The sequence below is a fragment of the Topomyia yanbarensis genome, chromosome 2 (genome assembly GCF_030247195.1).
Source record: "Topomyia yanbarensis strain Yona2022 chromosome 2, ASM3024719v1, whole genome shotgun sequence".
Classification (NCBI taxonomy): domain Eukaryota; kingdom Metazoa; phylum Arthropoda; class Insecta; order Diptera; family Culicidae; genus Topomyia; species Topomyia yanbarensis.
Genome location: NC_080671.1, coordinates 183,652,914 through 183,669,429, shown reverse-complemented (window position 1 = coordinate 183,669,429; position 16,516 = coordinate 183,652,914). Strand labels below are relative to the sequence as shown.

General features: G+C 40.9%; 1 protein-coding gene across 6 annotated transcripts in view; it reads left to right on the top strand.

Annotated features, from left to right (window-relative positions):
- LOC131682343 (uncharacterized) overlaps positions 1–16,516 on the top strand; it is a 364,899-nt gene that overhangs the window by 340,394 nt on the left and 7,989 nt on the right. For all 6 annotated transcript variants that reach the window (XM_058963738.1, XM_058963736.1, XM_058963733.1 and 3 more), the window contains 9 exons: positions 4,432–4,737; positions 4,797–5,741; positions 5,807–6,457; positions 6,760–7,068; positions 7,123–8,775; positions 13,218–13,532; positions 13,592–14,536; positions 14,598–14,921; positions 15,011–16,477. In XM_058963738.1, coding sequence (XP_058819721.1) covers positions 4,432–4,737; positions 4,797–5,741; positions 5,807–6,457; positions 6,760–7,068; positions 7,123–8,775; positions 13,218–13,532; positions 13,592–14,536; positions 14,598–14,921; positions 15,011–16,477 — 6,915 coding nt within the window. The remainder of the gene's footprint in view (positions 1–4,431; positions 4,738–4,796; positions 5,742–5,806; positions 6,458–6,759; positions 7,069–7,122; positions 8,776–13,217; positions 13,533–13,591; positions 14,537–14,597; positions 14,922–15,010; positions 16,478–16,516) is intronic.

Below are 16,516 nucleotides of genomic sequence, written 5' to 3'. Positions count from 1 at the left end.
CATCGCCAAATCACCACAAATTTTGCTTATAAGTTCAATATATAGGAGGATGTGCCATTGTCCCCGGGCTGATTTAAACTCTGATTCAAGATCTCCCTTTCAAAGGCAGTTTCGGTCCCAGAGAACGATCCTGCTTTTCTGGGCTTGGATTCTCTCCACTGCTATTTGATTTGCTGTTTCGAAAACGTTTGACTGAATTCCAATTAGGTGTGGCTAAATGTAATTTAGCTAAACGACGAGCAAAGAGGCGAATGACCATAAGCTTAAAACCTCAATAATCGAAATAAAAAACAACCACGATAATAAAAAACAACCACGAAACAACCACTGATCACAATACCAATGTTTACGGCAATGGCCGGTTGAAGCTATATATTTCTATGCACGTCATATTGTTACTAGCGAGATTTTACATACGCGACATATTCACAAATAAAATTGATTCTGAATCGCATACAGGGTAAATGCTATTAAGTGGGACTACACAGAAACTGATTATAGACTGAAAAATTTAACATATTTTAACCTATTTGTCACATATAGCTAAAAATATTTCTAAAACATCAAATTTTCTGAATCAAATTTATTTCTTTTTGTGATACATTATGTCGTCCTAAATAAGCTATGTTAAACAAGCTTGCTTATGATAAAACACTCTAAAATTGGAGTTTTTTGTATATAAAAGTGAGCAAATACCTGTACATTTTCATATAAATCGATTGAGAATACTATGTAAATTACCATGAATCAAGTTTTAAATTAAGTATGATTATAGTAGATACAGAACACTAGATTAGGATTATCGCTGGTGTTCCCATTGTTTTCGTCTCGGAACATGTTTGTTTTGCTTTCGATATATACACGCTCATTGAAAATAACTCAAAAGTGAGTGCCCAGCCACTCAATTCCATAAAAAGTGCACATGGTCAAAAATTGAGTTTTCCTCACTTACTCAGTTTTGAGTTCGGGTACAAAATGTCAATTTTGAGTACTTTTTACGCAAAGACAAAATTTGAAATTTAACCGATCTGTATTTTTAATAATACTAACAAACGCATTAATCTGTATATAAAATTCCACTTACCTGTATCTCTAGTTGTTAATACGATGCTTATAAATTTATTTCGAGGTCCTTTCTCCTTTTTCCTGTAAATAGGATCTCGTGCTACTCGATATGCAAAATAAGAAGGTATGTTATTTTAAAAAAGAAACCACACTTGCGAAAACTTACCTTTTTAGTTTGCTGTTGAATCAACATTTGGAACTATTTTCAATTTTTTGTGTGCGGGCTGTTCCACTTCGTGCACCAGTAAGTTTTTTTTTCACTCAAATAGTTGATAATTTCATGGTTACTCCAGAGTTCAGTCAATTCTACTCAAATCGATACTCATTTTTTGACAGCTTGCCCCGGTTTTTGAAATTGAGTAGTGGAAACTCAAATTTTGAGTAGTTTTGAATGAGCGTGTATCTGTCAAGGTATCGAAAGTCTCTCTAGTAAAAGTCTGTGGTCCGCGCTTTTGGTACACGCAGAAAAATATGGCCTGCTTTTAACCACAAACCGTTGAACTTCAAATTGTGTTTGCCTATTTTTCATTTCAGTCTCGTTTATTCTGCTGTGATTTTATGCATTCAAGACCGAAACGTTCAATGCATAAAATTTGCAACAGAATAAACGAGAGGCAAACAGAAAAATGAACGTTGGAAATCCGTGTTTCACTATTGCCATCTGCGCAACTGTTTGCTACACATGTTTGACAGCTGCACTCTAACTGCATTGTATCAATCACTGCGACATCTACAAACGCTTGCCAAACGTGTTTCAGGCGTCTTATTTATTCGGAATTTCAGTGGCGGGTATTTACACACGATTCAAATCGAGCCTAAACGTCTGTTATCTGTGCTACTAGTTTCTACTATTCACTCATAGAGGAGCAATTTTTGGTAGCATTTCGTCATGAAGAAAATCTAAATCACAGGTTATAGATGTCGTGTTGGGGAAAAACTTTGCTTTGTTTTGATAGCATATACTCTCGATACATTTCACAGAGAGTCGAGCATTAAAACCTATTAAAATATATATGGATTTATTTTTACCCTTTTGGGATACCAATAATTTATTTGAAACATGCTGAAGCGTTTAAGTTTTATATAATATGTTGAGATGCTGGATAAAAGAGAATGTTTGTAAACGTGTGTAGCCATATTTTAATGAAATACTTGTTATACGTCTAGCGTAGTACAATGTCGAATTTGCGAAATTCACTTGAGAACATAAAAAAATATTTATATTTGTCGAAATTATAGTAATTTAGACATAACGCGTTTTTTTTTCAAGGAGGTTTACCGTCACTATAATTCCAGTCCAACAGCTCAACTGAAAGCATAATACTAAAAAAATCATATATGAACCTGTGATGTCCTTGAAAATATTCTTTTTAAAAACGGGGACGATTTTTTCTAAAAAAACACTATTTTCACATGAAAAAAATATTTAAAAAAATCATAACCGTAATATGAAAATTTTTACGCAAAACTGGAAACGTATAAGGACACGGCAGTTAAATTTCGAATAAGCTAAAAAGTCTTGAAATCGGTTGAAAACTTTTTCGTAGTCACCGCAAGGATGTTTTTGGGAAAACATGATTTCGTTATAATCGCGTTTAAAGTTTCAAGTATAAGCCACGCTTCCGTAAGGGAGCAAGATGAAAATTGCTATGACTTTGCGTGTACTGCTCCGATTTCTATCAACATTTGAGATAACATTCTTAAGAATCAGAACTTTACGATAGAATAAAAAAAATTCGATTTTTTGGCCGACCTCAACATATGTAACCCCTTAAAGAGGCCTGAAACTATAATTATTTTTAAATCCATTCAAGATAAGCGCACTCCCACTCATGATCAATTTTCTTCAGTGAGTAAGACTGTCATTCTAGTTCAAATTACAGTAAAATATAAATTCCCATCCATAAATTATCATAAAAATTATCTTTTTAACATTTATCTAATCTAATAATCTAATCTAATTCCGACGATACTGCCGAAAAAACTGCGAATAGTCCCACTCAAGATCATTTACCCTACTATCTTCCCTACATTAATTTTCCATATAAATACACCAACAGTCCAACACTCGAGCAGGCGGCTACAAGACGGTTAATTGCCGTTCCCGCTACTTAGTCCAGATTGTGTTTTCACCGATAATTACAAATTAAAAAATATCACGACTTTTATGGCATAATTCACCTACTTGCTCAATTTAAATGATCTACTGCACTTTATCGTCCGTTTCACAAATCACTCGCGAGTAATTATTTTATTCTTCGGGGTAAATTTTATGGTTGATTATAAAGCGCTAATCAATCACGATTTTTGCAAGACACAGTGTTGCCAACAGTCTTAGTTCATCCGCTAAGATCTAACATCGTTGCCGGTGATACGATTGGTCTAGCAGACTTCCAGCAATCGCTATATAGGCATTGTTTGCAATCTTGCATACAAAGATACTTCAAGCGTGCGAGCTTGAGTACGATTGTAATTTGTAAGGTACAAACTCGAACACGGTAATTCGTACACAGCACATTCACATGTATGCCTGCACGAGCAAGACTTTGTTGCAGTCTTCTACACGATTATACAAAAATCTCATTTAAATATTGAAATATTTTGTAGTTTTATATTTCATGAAGTTCGAGCGCAGTTCATTTCAAAGTGATACAACCTGGGCGACGTTCATCTTTTTTTTATAAAATTTCTTCACTATCTTTATAGTCTTTCATGCACATGCTTCGATAAATTATTTACGAAAAAAACTATTGACTATGATTTTAATTCTGAAAACAGATGCAGACTGAATATCGCATTTTTTGGAAGGTCCATTAAATTATCGGTCATATGCAGACTAAATGAGTTATAGATTCAAAATATACACACCTTATAGAAGGCTAACAAATTGAGTAACGATGATTGCTTTGAAGACAGCTTGAAATTGTACGATCACAGAGGTCGCTCCTCTTAATATCGATACTTGGATTTTAAATTATTCTAACCAAATTATCATTTGTCGCCAAGGCATATATTCATACTATTGGCTTCTGCACTGTAGTGTGAACTCTTGCGCTTGAAACAAATTTTCTAATGATCTGACTGCTGGGAAACTCACTAACAAATCTTATCAAATCGAGTACAATCCGTACAAAATACCGTAGATAAAAGGTTTGAAAGGACTGCAGAGATTCCGTATTAATCGAATAGCGAATTTTGTAAACCCGAAAACAAGCTCCTTATAACTTTGCGCTAATACGTTAAAATTATTTACATTTTTATGTGTGATGAGCTAACCTAATATGTCGAAAGTCTACATTTTATACAACAAACTATCGCAATAGTCCTTCAGAGTACGACATTCTCAATAAACTTACTCTCCTTCAGCTGAATACGTTAACCCATGCCAACCGTCACCTTGCGGCCCAAACAGCCAGTGCCGTGAGATCAATGGCCAGGCAGTATGCTCATGTTTACCAACGTACATTGGGTCTCCACCTGGGTGCCGCCCGGAATGTGTAACCAGTTCGGAATGCTCGTTGGATAAAGCTTGTATCAATCAGAAATGCGTTGACCCGTGCCCGGGAACCTGTGGCATTAATGCTCGATGTAATGTTAATAATCATAGTCCTATCTGCTCTTGCCAGTCGGGTTATACAGGAGATCCATTCACCAGATGCTATCCTAATCCACGTAAGAAATTGAGTTCAATGTATTAAAAAAACAATTAAAAATTTAATTTTTTATCGCAGCACCTCCTCAAGATACTCAAGTTATACCTAGAGATCCTTGTGTTCCATCACAATGTGGTCCCTATTCCCAGTGTAGAAACATCAATGGCGCACCTTCCTGCTCATGTCTAGTCAATTACATCGGATCACCACCCAACTGCAGACCGGAATGTACGATCAATGCCGAATGTCCAAGTAACCAGGCATGTATGAATGAAAAATGCAGGGATCCTTGTCCAGGATCATGCGGGCTTGGAGCCAGATGTAACGTTATCAATCATACACCGATTTGTACGTGTGAGAGCGGATACACTGGGGATCCATTTACTAACTGTTACCCATCGCCACCTCCCCCAAGAGAACCAGTTCGTGACGATCCATGTAACCCATCACCTTGTGGTCCCAATGCTCAATGCAATGACGGGGTTTGCTCCTGTTTGCCAGAACACCAAGGTGATCCATACCAAGGATGTAGACCTGAGTGCGTGCTCAATTCTGACTGTTCCCGTGACAAGGCTTGTATTCGTAGCAAATGTGTCGATCCTTGTCCCGGAACATGTGGACAAGATGCAATTTGTGATGTCTTCAATCATATCCCAATGTGCAGTTGTCCTGCTGGTATGGCTGGAAATGCATTTGTACAATGTAGACCCCAACAGGCTCCTCCAGTATCGAATCCATGCAACCCGTCTCCTTGTGGGCCAAACAGCCAATGTCGCGAAATCAATGGACAAGCCGTTTGTTCTTGCGTACCGGGATTCATCGGAAGCCCTCCAAGTTGTAGACCAGAGTGTACAGTAAGTGCGGAATGCCCACAAAATCAAGCTTGCAACAATCAGAAATGCAGAGACCCTTGCCCAGGAACATGCGGCGTTGGAGCTCGATGCTCTGTTGTTAACCATAATCCAATCTGTAGCTGTCCGGAAAGATATACCGGAGATCCGTTCGTGCGTTGTCAAGCTATAAGTACGATTTTTTTTACATATTTTGCATGGGTATAAATTCACACTTGTATTTAAACTTTTTTCTAGTTGAACCACCCGTTCAAATGGCTCCAATTAACCCATGTCAGCCTTCCCCCTGTGGGCCAAACGCGGTATGTAGACCTGTCGGTGACTCTCCGTCATGCACATGTTTAGACAACATGGTTGGTTCTCCTCCAAACTGCAGACCTGAATGTGTTAGTAACTCGGAGTGTCCTAGTAATCTAGCATGCATTCGACAAAAGTGTCAAGATCCGTGCACAGGAGCATGTGGGGCAAATGCGGAATGCAGAGTTGTCAGTCACACTCCAATGTGCATTTGCTCGGTTGGATTCACCGGTGATCCGTTCAGCCAGTGCACACCAGCACAATCGGACATACCGAGAGAACCTTCATCCCCATGCGAACCTAGTCCATGTGGAGCCAACGCAGTGTGTAGAGAACAAAGTGGTGCAGGATCCTGCACATGCATTGACGATCACTTCGGTAACCCGTACGAGGGATGTCGACCAGAGTGTATTCTGAACTCTGATTGTCCTTCCAACTTAGCATGTATCAGAAACAAATGTAAGGATCCATGTCCGGGCACATGCGGACAAAACGCCGATTGTCAAGTTGTCAACCATCTGCCGTCCTGTACTTGTATTGACGGATATGAAGGGGATCCGTTCAGATATTGTAATATTCGACCGCGAGAACGTAAGCTATTAGTTATATTTGCTTATCGAGACTGCTTTTACAACTTTTTTTCGATTCGTTGAAATGGACAATAATTCTGAAAGATTTTAGAAATCATTTTTTTACGTTTTGATCACTCTTCCACCGGCTTCGACAGCTTTTAAACAAAAACAATTTTGCTACTAACATATATGGTGAACCTAAAACCTGCTTTAACTTGAATCGATGAACGACAAGGACTTTGACCGCAACTTTGACCTTAACAATGCATTGCTTCGTTTTTTAAACAATTTAGAGTACTGAAACGAATATCTTCCGTTTAGCTTTAACCTATCAAAATCCCTGTCAACCCAACCCGTGTGGCCCGAACAGCCAGTGCAAGGAGGTCAATGGACAGGCAGTATGTTCCTGTTTACCCTCGTACAATGGATCACCTCCTGGATGTCGGCCTGAGTGTGTCTCAAGTTCAGAATGTTCGCTGGATAAGGCATGTGTGAATCAAAAATGTGTCGACCCATGTCCTGGAACTTGTGGAACCAATGCCCGATGTAACGTTAACAATCATAGTCCCATATGTTCTTGCCAAACTGGATACACTGGAGATCCATTCACTCGCTGCTATCCTAATCCCCGTAAGTCCTCTAGCCAGATAGTTGAACATCATACTAATGAAACATTTTTCGTAGCACCCCCAAAAGATACTGAAATTATTGCACGTGATCCCTGTGTTCCATCTCCATGTGGTCCCAACTCCCAATGTAGAAACATCAACGGAGTACCATCGTGCTCCTGTCTAGTCAACTATATTGGATCTCCTCCCAACTGTCGGCCAGAATGTACAATCAACTCCGAATGTCCGAGTAATCAAGCATGTATGAACGAAAAATGCCGAGACCCATGCCCAGGATCGTGCGGTATTGGAGCCAGATGTAACGTAATCAACCATACACCTATCTGTAGTTGTGAGACTGGATATACGGGTGATCCATTCACGAACTGCTATCCCGCGCCACCTCCTCCAAGAGAACCGGTTCGAGATGATCCATGCAATCCATCCCCTTGTGGATCGAACGCCCAATGCAGTAATGGAATCTGCTCGTGTCTCCCCGAATATCAAGGTGATCCATATCAGGGATGCAGACCAGAATGCGTTCTCAACTCTGACTGTCCCAGAGATAAGGCATGCATCCGTAGCAAATGTATTGATCCTTGCCCTGGAACGTGTGGACAGGATGCTATCTGTGAAGTAATGAATCACGTGCCAGTATGCAGTTGTCCCAATGGCATGACAGGAAATGCATTCGTGCTTTGCCGACCACAACAGGCCCCACCCGTGACAAATCCTTGCAATCCGTCTCCTTGTGGACCTAACAGCCAATGTCGCGAGATAAACGGACAAGCCGTGTGTTCATGCGTAGCTGGATTTATCGGTAGCCCACCAGCTTGCAGACCAGAGTGTGTCGTCAGTTCAGAATGCCCTCAAAACCAAGCTTGCAACAACCAGAAGTGCAGAGATCCATGCCCTGGTACGTGCGGAATCGGAGCGAGATGCTCGGTAGTCAATCACAACCCAATTTGTAGCTGTCCAGAGAGATACACCGGTGATCCGTTTGTCCGATGTCAACCTATAAGTAATAGCGCGATTTTCTCTATTCTACCTTCTGTATTAACACCGAATTTTACGATTTCAGTGCAAACACAAGTTATCCCAGTTAATCCATGTCAACCATCTCCCTGCGGACCAAATTCAGAATGTCGTTCAGTTGGTGACAGCCCATCGTGTTCGTGTCTGGACAATATGATTGGTTCACCTCCGAACTGTCGACCAGAGTGTGTCAGTAATTCAGAGTGTGCTAACAACCTTGCATGTATTCGTCAGAAATGTCAAGATCCCTGCGCCGGAGCGTGCGGAGCAAATGCTGAATGCAGAGTTGTCAGTCATACTCCGAACTGTGTTTGCTCCATAGGCTTCACTGGGGACCCGTTCACTCAGTGTGTCCCGGAGCAAAACGATATTCCGAGAGAGCAAACGTCACCCTGCACCCCGAGTCCGTGTGGGGCAAACGCAGTTTGCCGCGAGCGTAGTGGCGCCGGATCGTGTCTTTGCATTGAGGACTACTTCGGAAACCCTTACGAGGGCTGCCGCCCGGAGTGTGTTTTAAACTCCGATTGTCCCTCGAACCGAGCTTGTATGAACAATAAATGCGTAGATCCATGTCCAGGAACTTGTGCGCAGGCGGCAGAGTGCCATGTCGTAAACCATCTAGCTTCGTGTAGTTGTCAGAGCGGATGCACAGGGGATCCATTCAGATACTGCAACTGTGACAGCGAGAAGGATTGTAAGATATTTTGTTTTTGTGGGTTTATTTGCTTGTAATTGCTTATTTGCTCGAAATATTGCTTTATCTGCTTGTCTAGGTTCGGGTTGGCGTCAGAAAAAAAAATTATCAGGGCACCACTGAGTCGATTCCTAATCATATCAGGAGTGTTTGGGCCAATTTTGAACCAAATCGATCGGGTCTGGTTATCGAGTTAACGGCATAGAAGTTTGTACGGGATTTTTTAACAATCTTCATGGAGAAAATCCACTTGCTCACTTTCTTACCAGTAGGTGGCACTTTGAGCATAGTATACCTACATTCACAAAGAACAGACATATAAGCTAGAGTTAGAGCTCGTATAGCGTTTGCTGGCCGATTATTGGCAAGGTGCTACTTGACATTTGCGTTTCGACTTCGCCTCATCCGAATCCGACACTAACTTAGTGACAGGACTAAGCTAGCACCGGAGTTGACACTAGCTCCAAAAAACGGAGATACAATTTGTGTTTCTGAGCAAACCACTAGGCAAGCCTGACGTCCCGTAAGAAAGGGAGCTCAGTTTAAGCTGATGAGAACTAATGGGATCGACATATTTGGTATGGCTTACCAAGCCAATGCAAGATGCACTATTCTCCTTAGTAGAGAACAATTTTGGTAAAAACTATTTTCTCTCCGTCAAGGAGAAAATTGTTTACAACCAGAAAAAATTGTTTTTATCAAAATTGTTCTCCACTAAGGAGAAATATTGCATAGTGCACCTTACATTGGCTTGCTAAGCCATAACAAATGTTTCGATTTCATTAGTTTTCATAAGCTCCTTTTCTTGCGAGATATTACGTTTGACTGGGGTTTGATCAGGAACATAAATTGAATTTCCGTTTTTTTGCGCTAGCGTCAATACGGCGCTAGCTTAGTCCTGTCACTAAGTTAGTGTTGGATTCTGATGAAGCGAAGTCGAAACGTAAATTTCTCAACTAATTTAAAAAAAGTGGTTGATATATCCATATTTTCTACAAAAATATTAATAACGGCTGAGGCAGCACACGGCGGCAGCTAAATTTCAACTTGTGATCAGTCAATAGAAAAAACAGGAACATTAAAATATTCATGGATACATGAACTGATTCGCGGTTCCCAGCGTATTAATCAATATTCACAATTCGTACTTCGTGATAGTTCACAAAATCATGAAATATTATTTAAGTATTTGTGAACTCGTTCATGATTCCTAGTAAATTGGTCATAACTCACCATTCGTGCTCGTGAAACAGTTCACAAAATCATAAAATAGTATTCATGCATTCGTGAACTGGTTCATGATTCCTAGTATAATAGTCACAACTGACTATTCGTGCTCGTGAAATAGTTTGCAAAATCATGATAAAATCATGGTCATTGATTCGTAAACTAGTTAATGATTTCCAATCTATATTGTACACTGTAATATTCAAAAGAAACTCTAGAATTTACGACAGGAATTCGAGCTTACAGCACCAGACAAGCCAATCATTTATTATACTCCAGAGTATCCACGAACCTTGGTCAAAGACGCATTTCTTTCATCGGACCTAAGTTATTCAACCAGCTTCCTACTGATTTAAAGCAAATAACATGTCGCACTCGTTTCCAAGCAAAATTGAAACTAATTTTAAAAAATAAAATAGGGGAATTTTGAATATAAACTTCGTTCACCACCAATCGAGCTTATTCCTTTAGCTATAATTGGTTACCATTTTTCTAAATAAAAACAATTGATAAATGCATTTTTTATAGCAATAAGTAATAAATAAATTTAAATTATTATGAGCTTCCTGCAAAGCTACGATGGGACCCTTAAAAGGATTCTTTTCCGCTGGGTACTCGCCGTAGCTTCTTGTCAAATTTTGTGTTTTGTCGGTCTCGTATTGTTTTTTTTTGTTCTGAGCGTTTCCGCGATTCGTAACTTTGTTTTGTTGTGCTGACCTTTTTTTTGTACGCTGAGAACTGATGTGTCCACTACCAGGGGGCTCCATTTGTGAGCTTTTTGGTGTGGGGGTAAGAGGCGGGCTATTAAAAAAAACAAAAAACAAAAAAAAACTCCTTATAATTTTTCAATTTCATTCAACTTTACATATGGACATGCAATTTTCACGTGAACTATTTTGATTCAGAATATTATTCGTTGAATCATTTTTGTTCCATGCATTTTTTCTTGTAATAACATACAGTTATGTCCAGCTGCTAGCGACTAGTAAGAGGTACGAGTAGCAGATATAAAAAAGACTATCAGGACATCAAACATGGCTTTGCATTTTATAAGGATCCGTGTGATGTCCGGACAGAAAACGAAAACTGCGCTGAGCACCAAATACACATTATAGAGCCACAAATCGTTTTTGTGATATAGTTCACAGAACAAGATATCACGAATTAGGCAAACTTTTATGATCCGGTTCAAATATATCACGATAAGGCGACGAGAAATTACAAATATCATAACTCCACGTGTCAGATTCAAGAGTAAGCTCGAGAATGAAATATCACTATAACGTACATATACATTATGAAAATCGTAGCTAAGATCTCGAAATCATGATCACGTAGCTAAGCTCCTAGCTGAGCTATCGTGTCTACAATATCACGATAAGGTAAATAGAAATTACGAAAATCGTGACAAAGATCCAGAAAGCATAAACATAAATCACACTACTTGTGACTAAAATATCAAAAATCGCGACTAAAATACAGAAATCATGACCATAAATAGCTCTACTCGGGGCTAACATATCACGATAAAATGAATCGAAATTACAAAAATCGTAACTAATTTCCTGAAATCATGAACATTAATCATTTTACTCTGTCGAACATAGCTTACTGCCCGACTATGTGCCGTTAGGCCCTGTGCACAACTAACTCAAACATTATTTCGTTAGAAGTTTAATAACTTCTCCGGACTAGCCAGTTTTGTAGATGATAAAATTATCTGTCAGAATCTCATTTTTAGTAACGTTGTTATGCCTAGAGTGCCACCTAGTGATCGATTAGGTTCAATATCTAACCAGACACTCCTAATGGCATTGTGAATTAACTCAGGGATGGGTTTTTATTGCTTCCTCTAATCAGCATATTGAACATGATGCTAGCTAATTTGAAAATATTAAAATTTGCCAAAGTTACAAGCCTTTCGAAGTATACTTAACCGTTATGTGTCCGACCCAGGTACCTTCTCAGATTACAATTAATGAAAATTCAATGTCCTTTCACTAGCTGGAAATTAATCCTTAGTATCATCTTAGAAAACCACCAGTCATAGCTTTTGGAGAAATAAAATTAACGCTATAATTATGGAGGACGTTTGGTGTAGGGGAAATAAATCAACGGCTTTTTTGTCCACTTAATTGTTAGTATTGAACCTCTAGAAGGGTTTCCCACAATCTCGGTGGCCACACAGAACCTCCTGTGTTTTAAACAGCCATGCATTCCTCGCGTGTATTTGCTGTAACACACGCAGATTGAAATCAATCGGTAATAATTTTCGAAAAACTAACTGCGATAAAAATACTAAACTATTTCTACCCAGACTTTCAAGAGAAAATACCCGATAGATTATTTTCTACAGCGTTTCTTCCGTGATGCAATTTGATGTGGACAACCGTTTAATAGCGTTTTTCTCGAAACCGCATTTCACAAATTGGCGATCACGATAACTCAAAAAGTAATCAACGAATTTATTTATTTTTATGAGAATGGACCCTATTATTTTGAAGAAAAGTGAGCGAATTTTTCAGTAAAATATGAGATTTTTCGGTTTTAGTGAAGCCATTTTTCGAAACTCGAACTTTTTCTATTCTTTTTTTTTATTAGTCGAGTAACTACAGGTCTGAGATTTACAAATCTTATTGAATTTCCTGTGTCAGATAATTTTATCTTGAGTTATCGTGTTCACGGCGGCTCTCCTCGATGTGGCACTGGTTGGACGTCTACTCTTGGAACGCTCGTATGTGTAGCTTTGCGTGACTGCAAATATTTCATTTTCGTACACAATGAATGTATAAATAAATCTTAATATTACATAAAAGATCCATTGCTGCCTTGCCTTCAAAGTGGTAAAGCAAAATAACTTTAGGTTTGAGCACTTTACACCAGACGCCCCCCTTAAGAGACCCTGAGTACGGGCTATTGAATTTTTTAGCCCTCAACAGGGTGCTCGGGCAGCCGCAGTTTTTTAACCGAACAGATTAACAGATGAATTATTCTGGTTCCCGGGAATTCAAATTTCCGTAGCCATGTTTCAGTACCGGGTACCCGTTGTGATTAAAAAGTCCAAATCGAACACAAATCGACATCGTTATGAGTTTTTCAATTTGCTGGTACCCTGTTGGACACATATCGGTTAACAAAAATATATGAGCCAACACAATAAAAATTACATCAACAATATGTATAATTATTTAAACAATTTCCCAAAAAAAAAACAGACATACCTGTGGAGTACGTTAATCCCTGCCAACCAAGCCCGTGTGGGGCCAACAGCCAATGTCGTGAAATAAATGGTCAAGCTGTGTGCTCTTGTCTGCCCACATACATCGGATCTCCTCCGGGATGTCGTCCGGAATGTGTGACCAGCTCAGAGTGTGCGTTGGATAGGGCGTGTAACAATCAGAAATGTGTTGACCCGTGTCCTGGAATCTGTGGAACCAACGCCCGATGTAACGTAAAGAACCATAACCCTATTTGTTCTTGTCAATCCGGATACACTGGGGATCCATTCAATAGATGCTATCCTAATCCACGTAAGAAATTGTGTATACTTCACTAGTTACCCGAACTGACGTATCTTTTCCTCGAACAGCCCCTCCAAGAGACCCGGAGATTGTTGCTCGCGATCCCTGCGCTCCCTCTCCATGTGGACCCAATGCTCAATGTAGAAACGTGAATAGAGGTGCTTCATGCTCATGTCTACCGAATTATATTGGTTCACCGCCCAACTGTAGACCGGAGTGTAGCATCAACGCTGAGTGCGCAAGCAATCAAGCTTGCATAAATGAGAAATGTAGGGACCCCTGTCCTGGTTCATGCGGCATTGGAGCACGCTGCAACGTTATCAACCATACACCGATATGTACCTGTCAAGAGGAATATACTGGGGATCCATTCACCAATTGTTACCCTAAACCTCCTCCACCCAGAGAACCTATCCGAGATGACCCTTGCAATCCTTCACCGTGCGGTTCGAACGCTCAGTGTTCCAATGGAGTATGCACATGCTTGCCCGAGTTCCAGGGAGATCCGTATCGGGGTTGTCGTCCAGAGTGTGTATTGAATTCAGAGTGTTCTCGAGATAAGGCTTGTATTCGCAGCAAATGCGTTGATCCCTGTCCAGGAACCTGTGGTCAGGATGCTGTGTGCGACGTCGTAAATCATATACCGGTGTGTAGTTGTCCGCGAGGAATGGCAGGCAACGCATTCGTACAGTGCACCCCACAACGTGCTCCAATCGAAACCGATCCATGTAACCCTTCACCTTGTGGGTCCAACAGTCAATGTCGACCCATCAACGGACAAGCTGTTTGCTCTTGCATTCAAGGTTATTTCGGAACACCTCCCTCCTGCCGACCGGAATGTTCCATCAATTCGGACTGCATACAAAGTATGGCTTGTATGAACTTTAAATGTAGGGATCCATGCCCAGGTACCTGCGGGCTGGGGGCAAGATGTACTGTAGTAAATCATAACCCAATTTGTAGCTGCGGGAATAGAATGACCGGTGATCCTTTTGTTAGGTGCTATGAAATAGGTAAAACCTTTCGTATTATTTTATCAAAGTGTATGTTCACAAAATGTTTTTTTTTCACCAGTGGAAAAACCCCCCACCCAAGATACCCCTCGAGATCCTTGCATTCCGTCGCCATGTGGTCAAAATTCTGCCTGTGTGAATCGCAACGGTAACCCATCTTGTTCTTGTCTTCCCAACATGATTGGAGCACCCCCGAACTGTCGTCCAGAGTGCGTTAGTAATTCCGATTGTTCCAATACGCTGGCCTGTATAAATCAAAAATGTCAAAACCCTTGTTCTAATGCGTGTGGAACCAATGCAGATTGTAGAGTTTCCCTCCACATCGCTAACTGTATTTGTCCAGAGGGCTACACTGGCAATCCATTCGTCAATTGCTTCGTACAATGTGAGTTTCGGTTGCGTTTGTTAGACTGCGGCAATTTCAATTTTCAGATAATTTTAACTAACATCACATATTTTCATTCACGATTTCAGCTGTTACTCAACAACCTGAACCAGAGCCTAGGGATCCATGTTACCCATCACCATGCGGTACGAATGCTCGGTGTCGACCAGTCGATGGCGGTTCGGTGTGCGAATGTTTCGAAAATTATTTCGGAAATCCGTACACTGGTTGCCGACCGGAATGTGTGACCAACTCTGAATGCTCTAGAAATACAGCTTGCATTCAGAACAGATGCAAAGATCCATGTCCAGGAGTGTGCGGCTACAACGCAGATTGCAATGTTATCAATCACACACCAACTTGCACCTGTCCGGAGGGAATGGTCGGTAACGCATTCGAGCAGTGTTCGCGAAAACCAGAACCACCCTCACCATCAGATCCGTGCTATCCATCACCGTGCGGACAGAATACAGTTTGTCGATCCTCCGGTGGAAACGCTGTCTGCGAATGTCTTCCAGATTTCAAAGGAACTCCGTTCGGAAGAGGCTGTTACCCGGAATGTGTCATTAATTCAGATTGTCCAAGAGACAAAACATGTGTCAACAAGAAGTGTGTCGATCCATGTCCAGGAGTTTGTGGATACAGAGCTGTATGCCATGCCATCAATAACAATCCAGTTTGCTCATGCCCGAACAACATGATCGGTGATCCATTCGTCGAATGTGAAGAATCGCGACCCAAGGATCCGTGCAATCCTTCCCCATGCAGGACGAATGGAGTTTGTCGTGTCATTGGCGGAAGAGCCGACTGCCAATACCCGGAGTGTGTCACCAACTCCGAATGTTCATCCAATCGTGCGTGCTTTAATCAGAAGTGTAGAGATCCATGCGTTGGAGCTTGCGGAGTGAATGCTATCTGTAACGTGGTGAATCATTCACCGGTATGCTCGTGCCCAGAACGTCACGCTGGTTCACCCTATGTTCAATGTAACCCACAAATGGACCCGATTCCGAAAGCTGAGTGCATCAGTGATGATCAGTGCACGAACGACAAGGCCTGCATAAACCAACAGTGCATCAATCCGTGCACAGCCAATACTGGCTTATGTAATCTTAATGCCGAATGTCGGGTTCAATTCCATCGAGCAATCTGCACATGTCGCGAAGGGTATACAGGTAATGCACAGTTTGCTTGCTATGAAATCGGCTGCCGGGCCGATTCGGATTGTCCACCGACAGAATCATGTGTCAACCGAAACTGTGTCGATCCATGCCAGTATACTCAATGTGGCAGAAACGCAGTTTGTAGGACAGATTACAACCACAACGCAAGATGCCACTGTCTAGATGGTTACAGAGGAAACGCATTGGCGGGATGTACGCGACCCGAGTGTACCAGTGATGATGAGTGTCCTTATCATCTGTCATGTCAGAACGAACAATGCAGAGACCCTTGCAACTGTGCTCCAGGAGCGCAGTGTAGAGTTGATAACCACAGAGCGCTGTGTAGATGCCCACCAGGCTACACCGGAGACGCTAGCTTTGCTTGTGAAAAAGGTATATCAACTGCAGCGTGTAGACGTACTGTATCTTTTT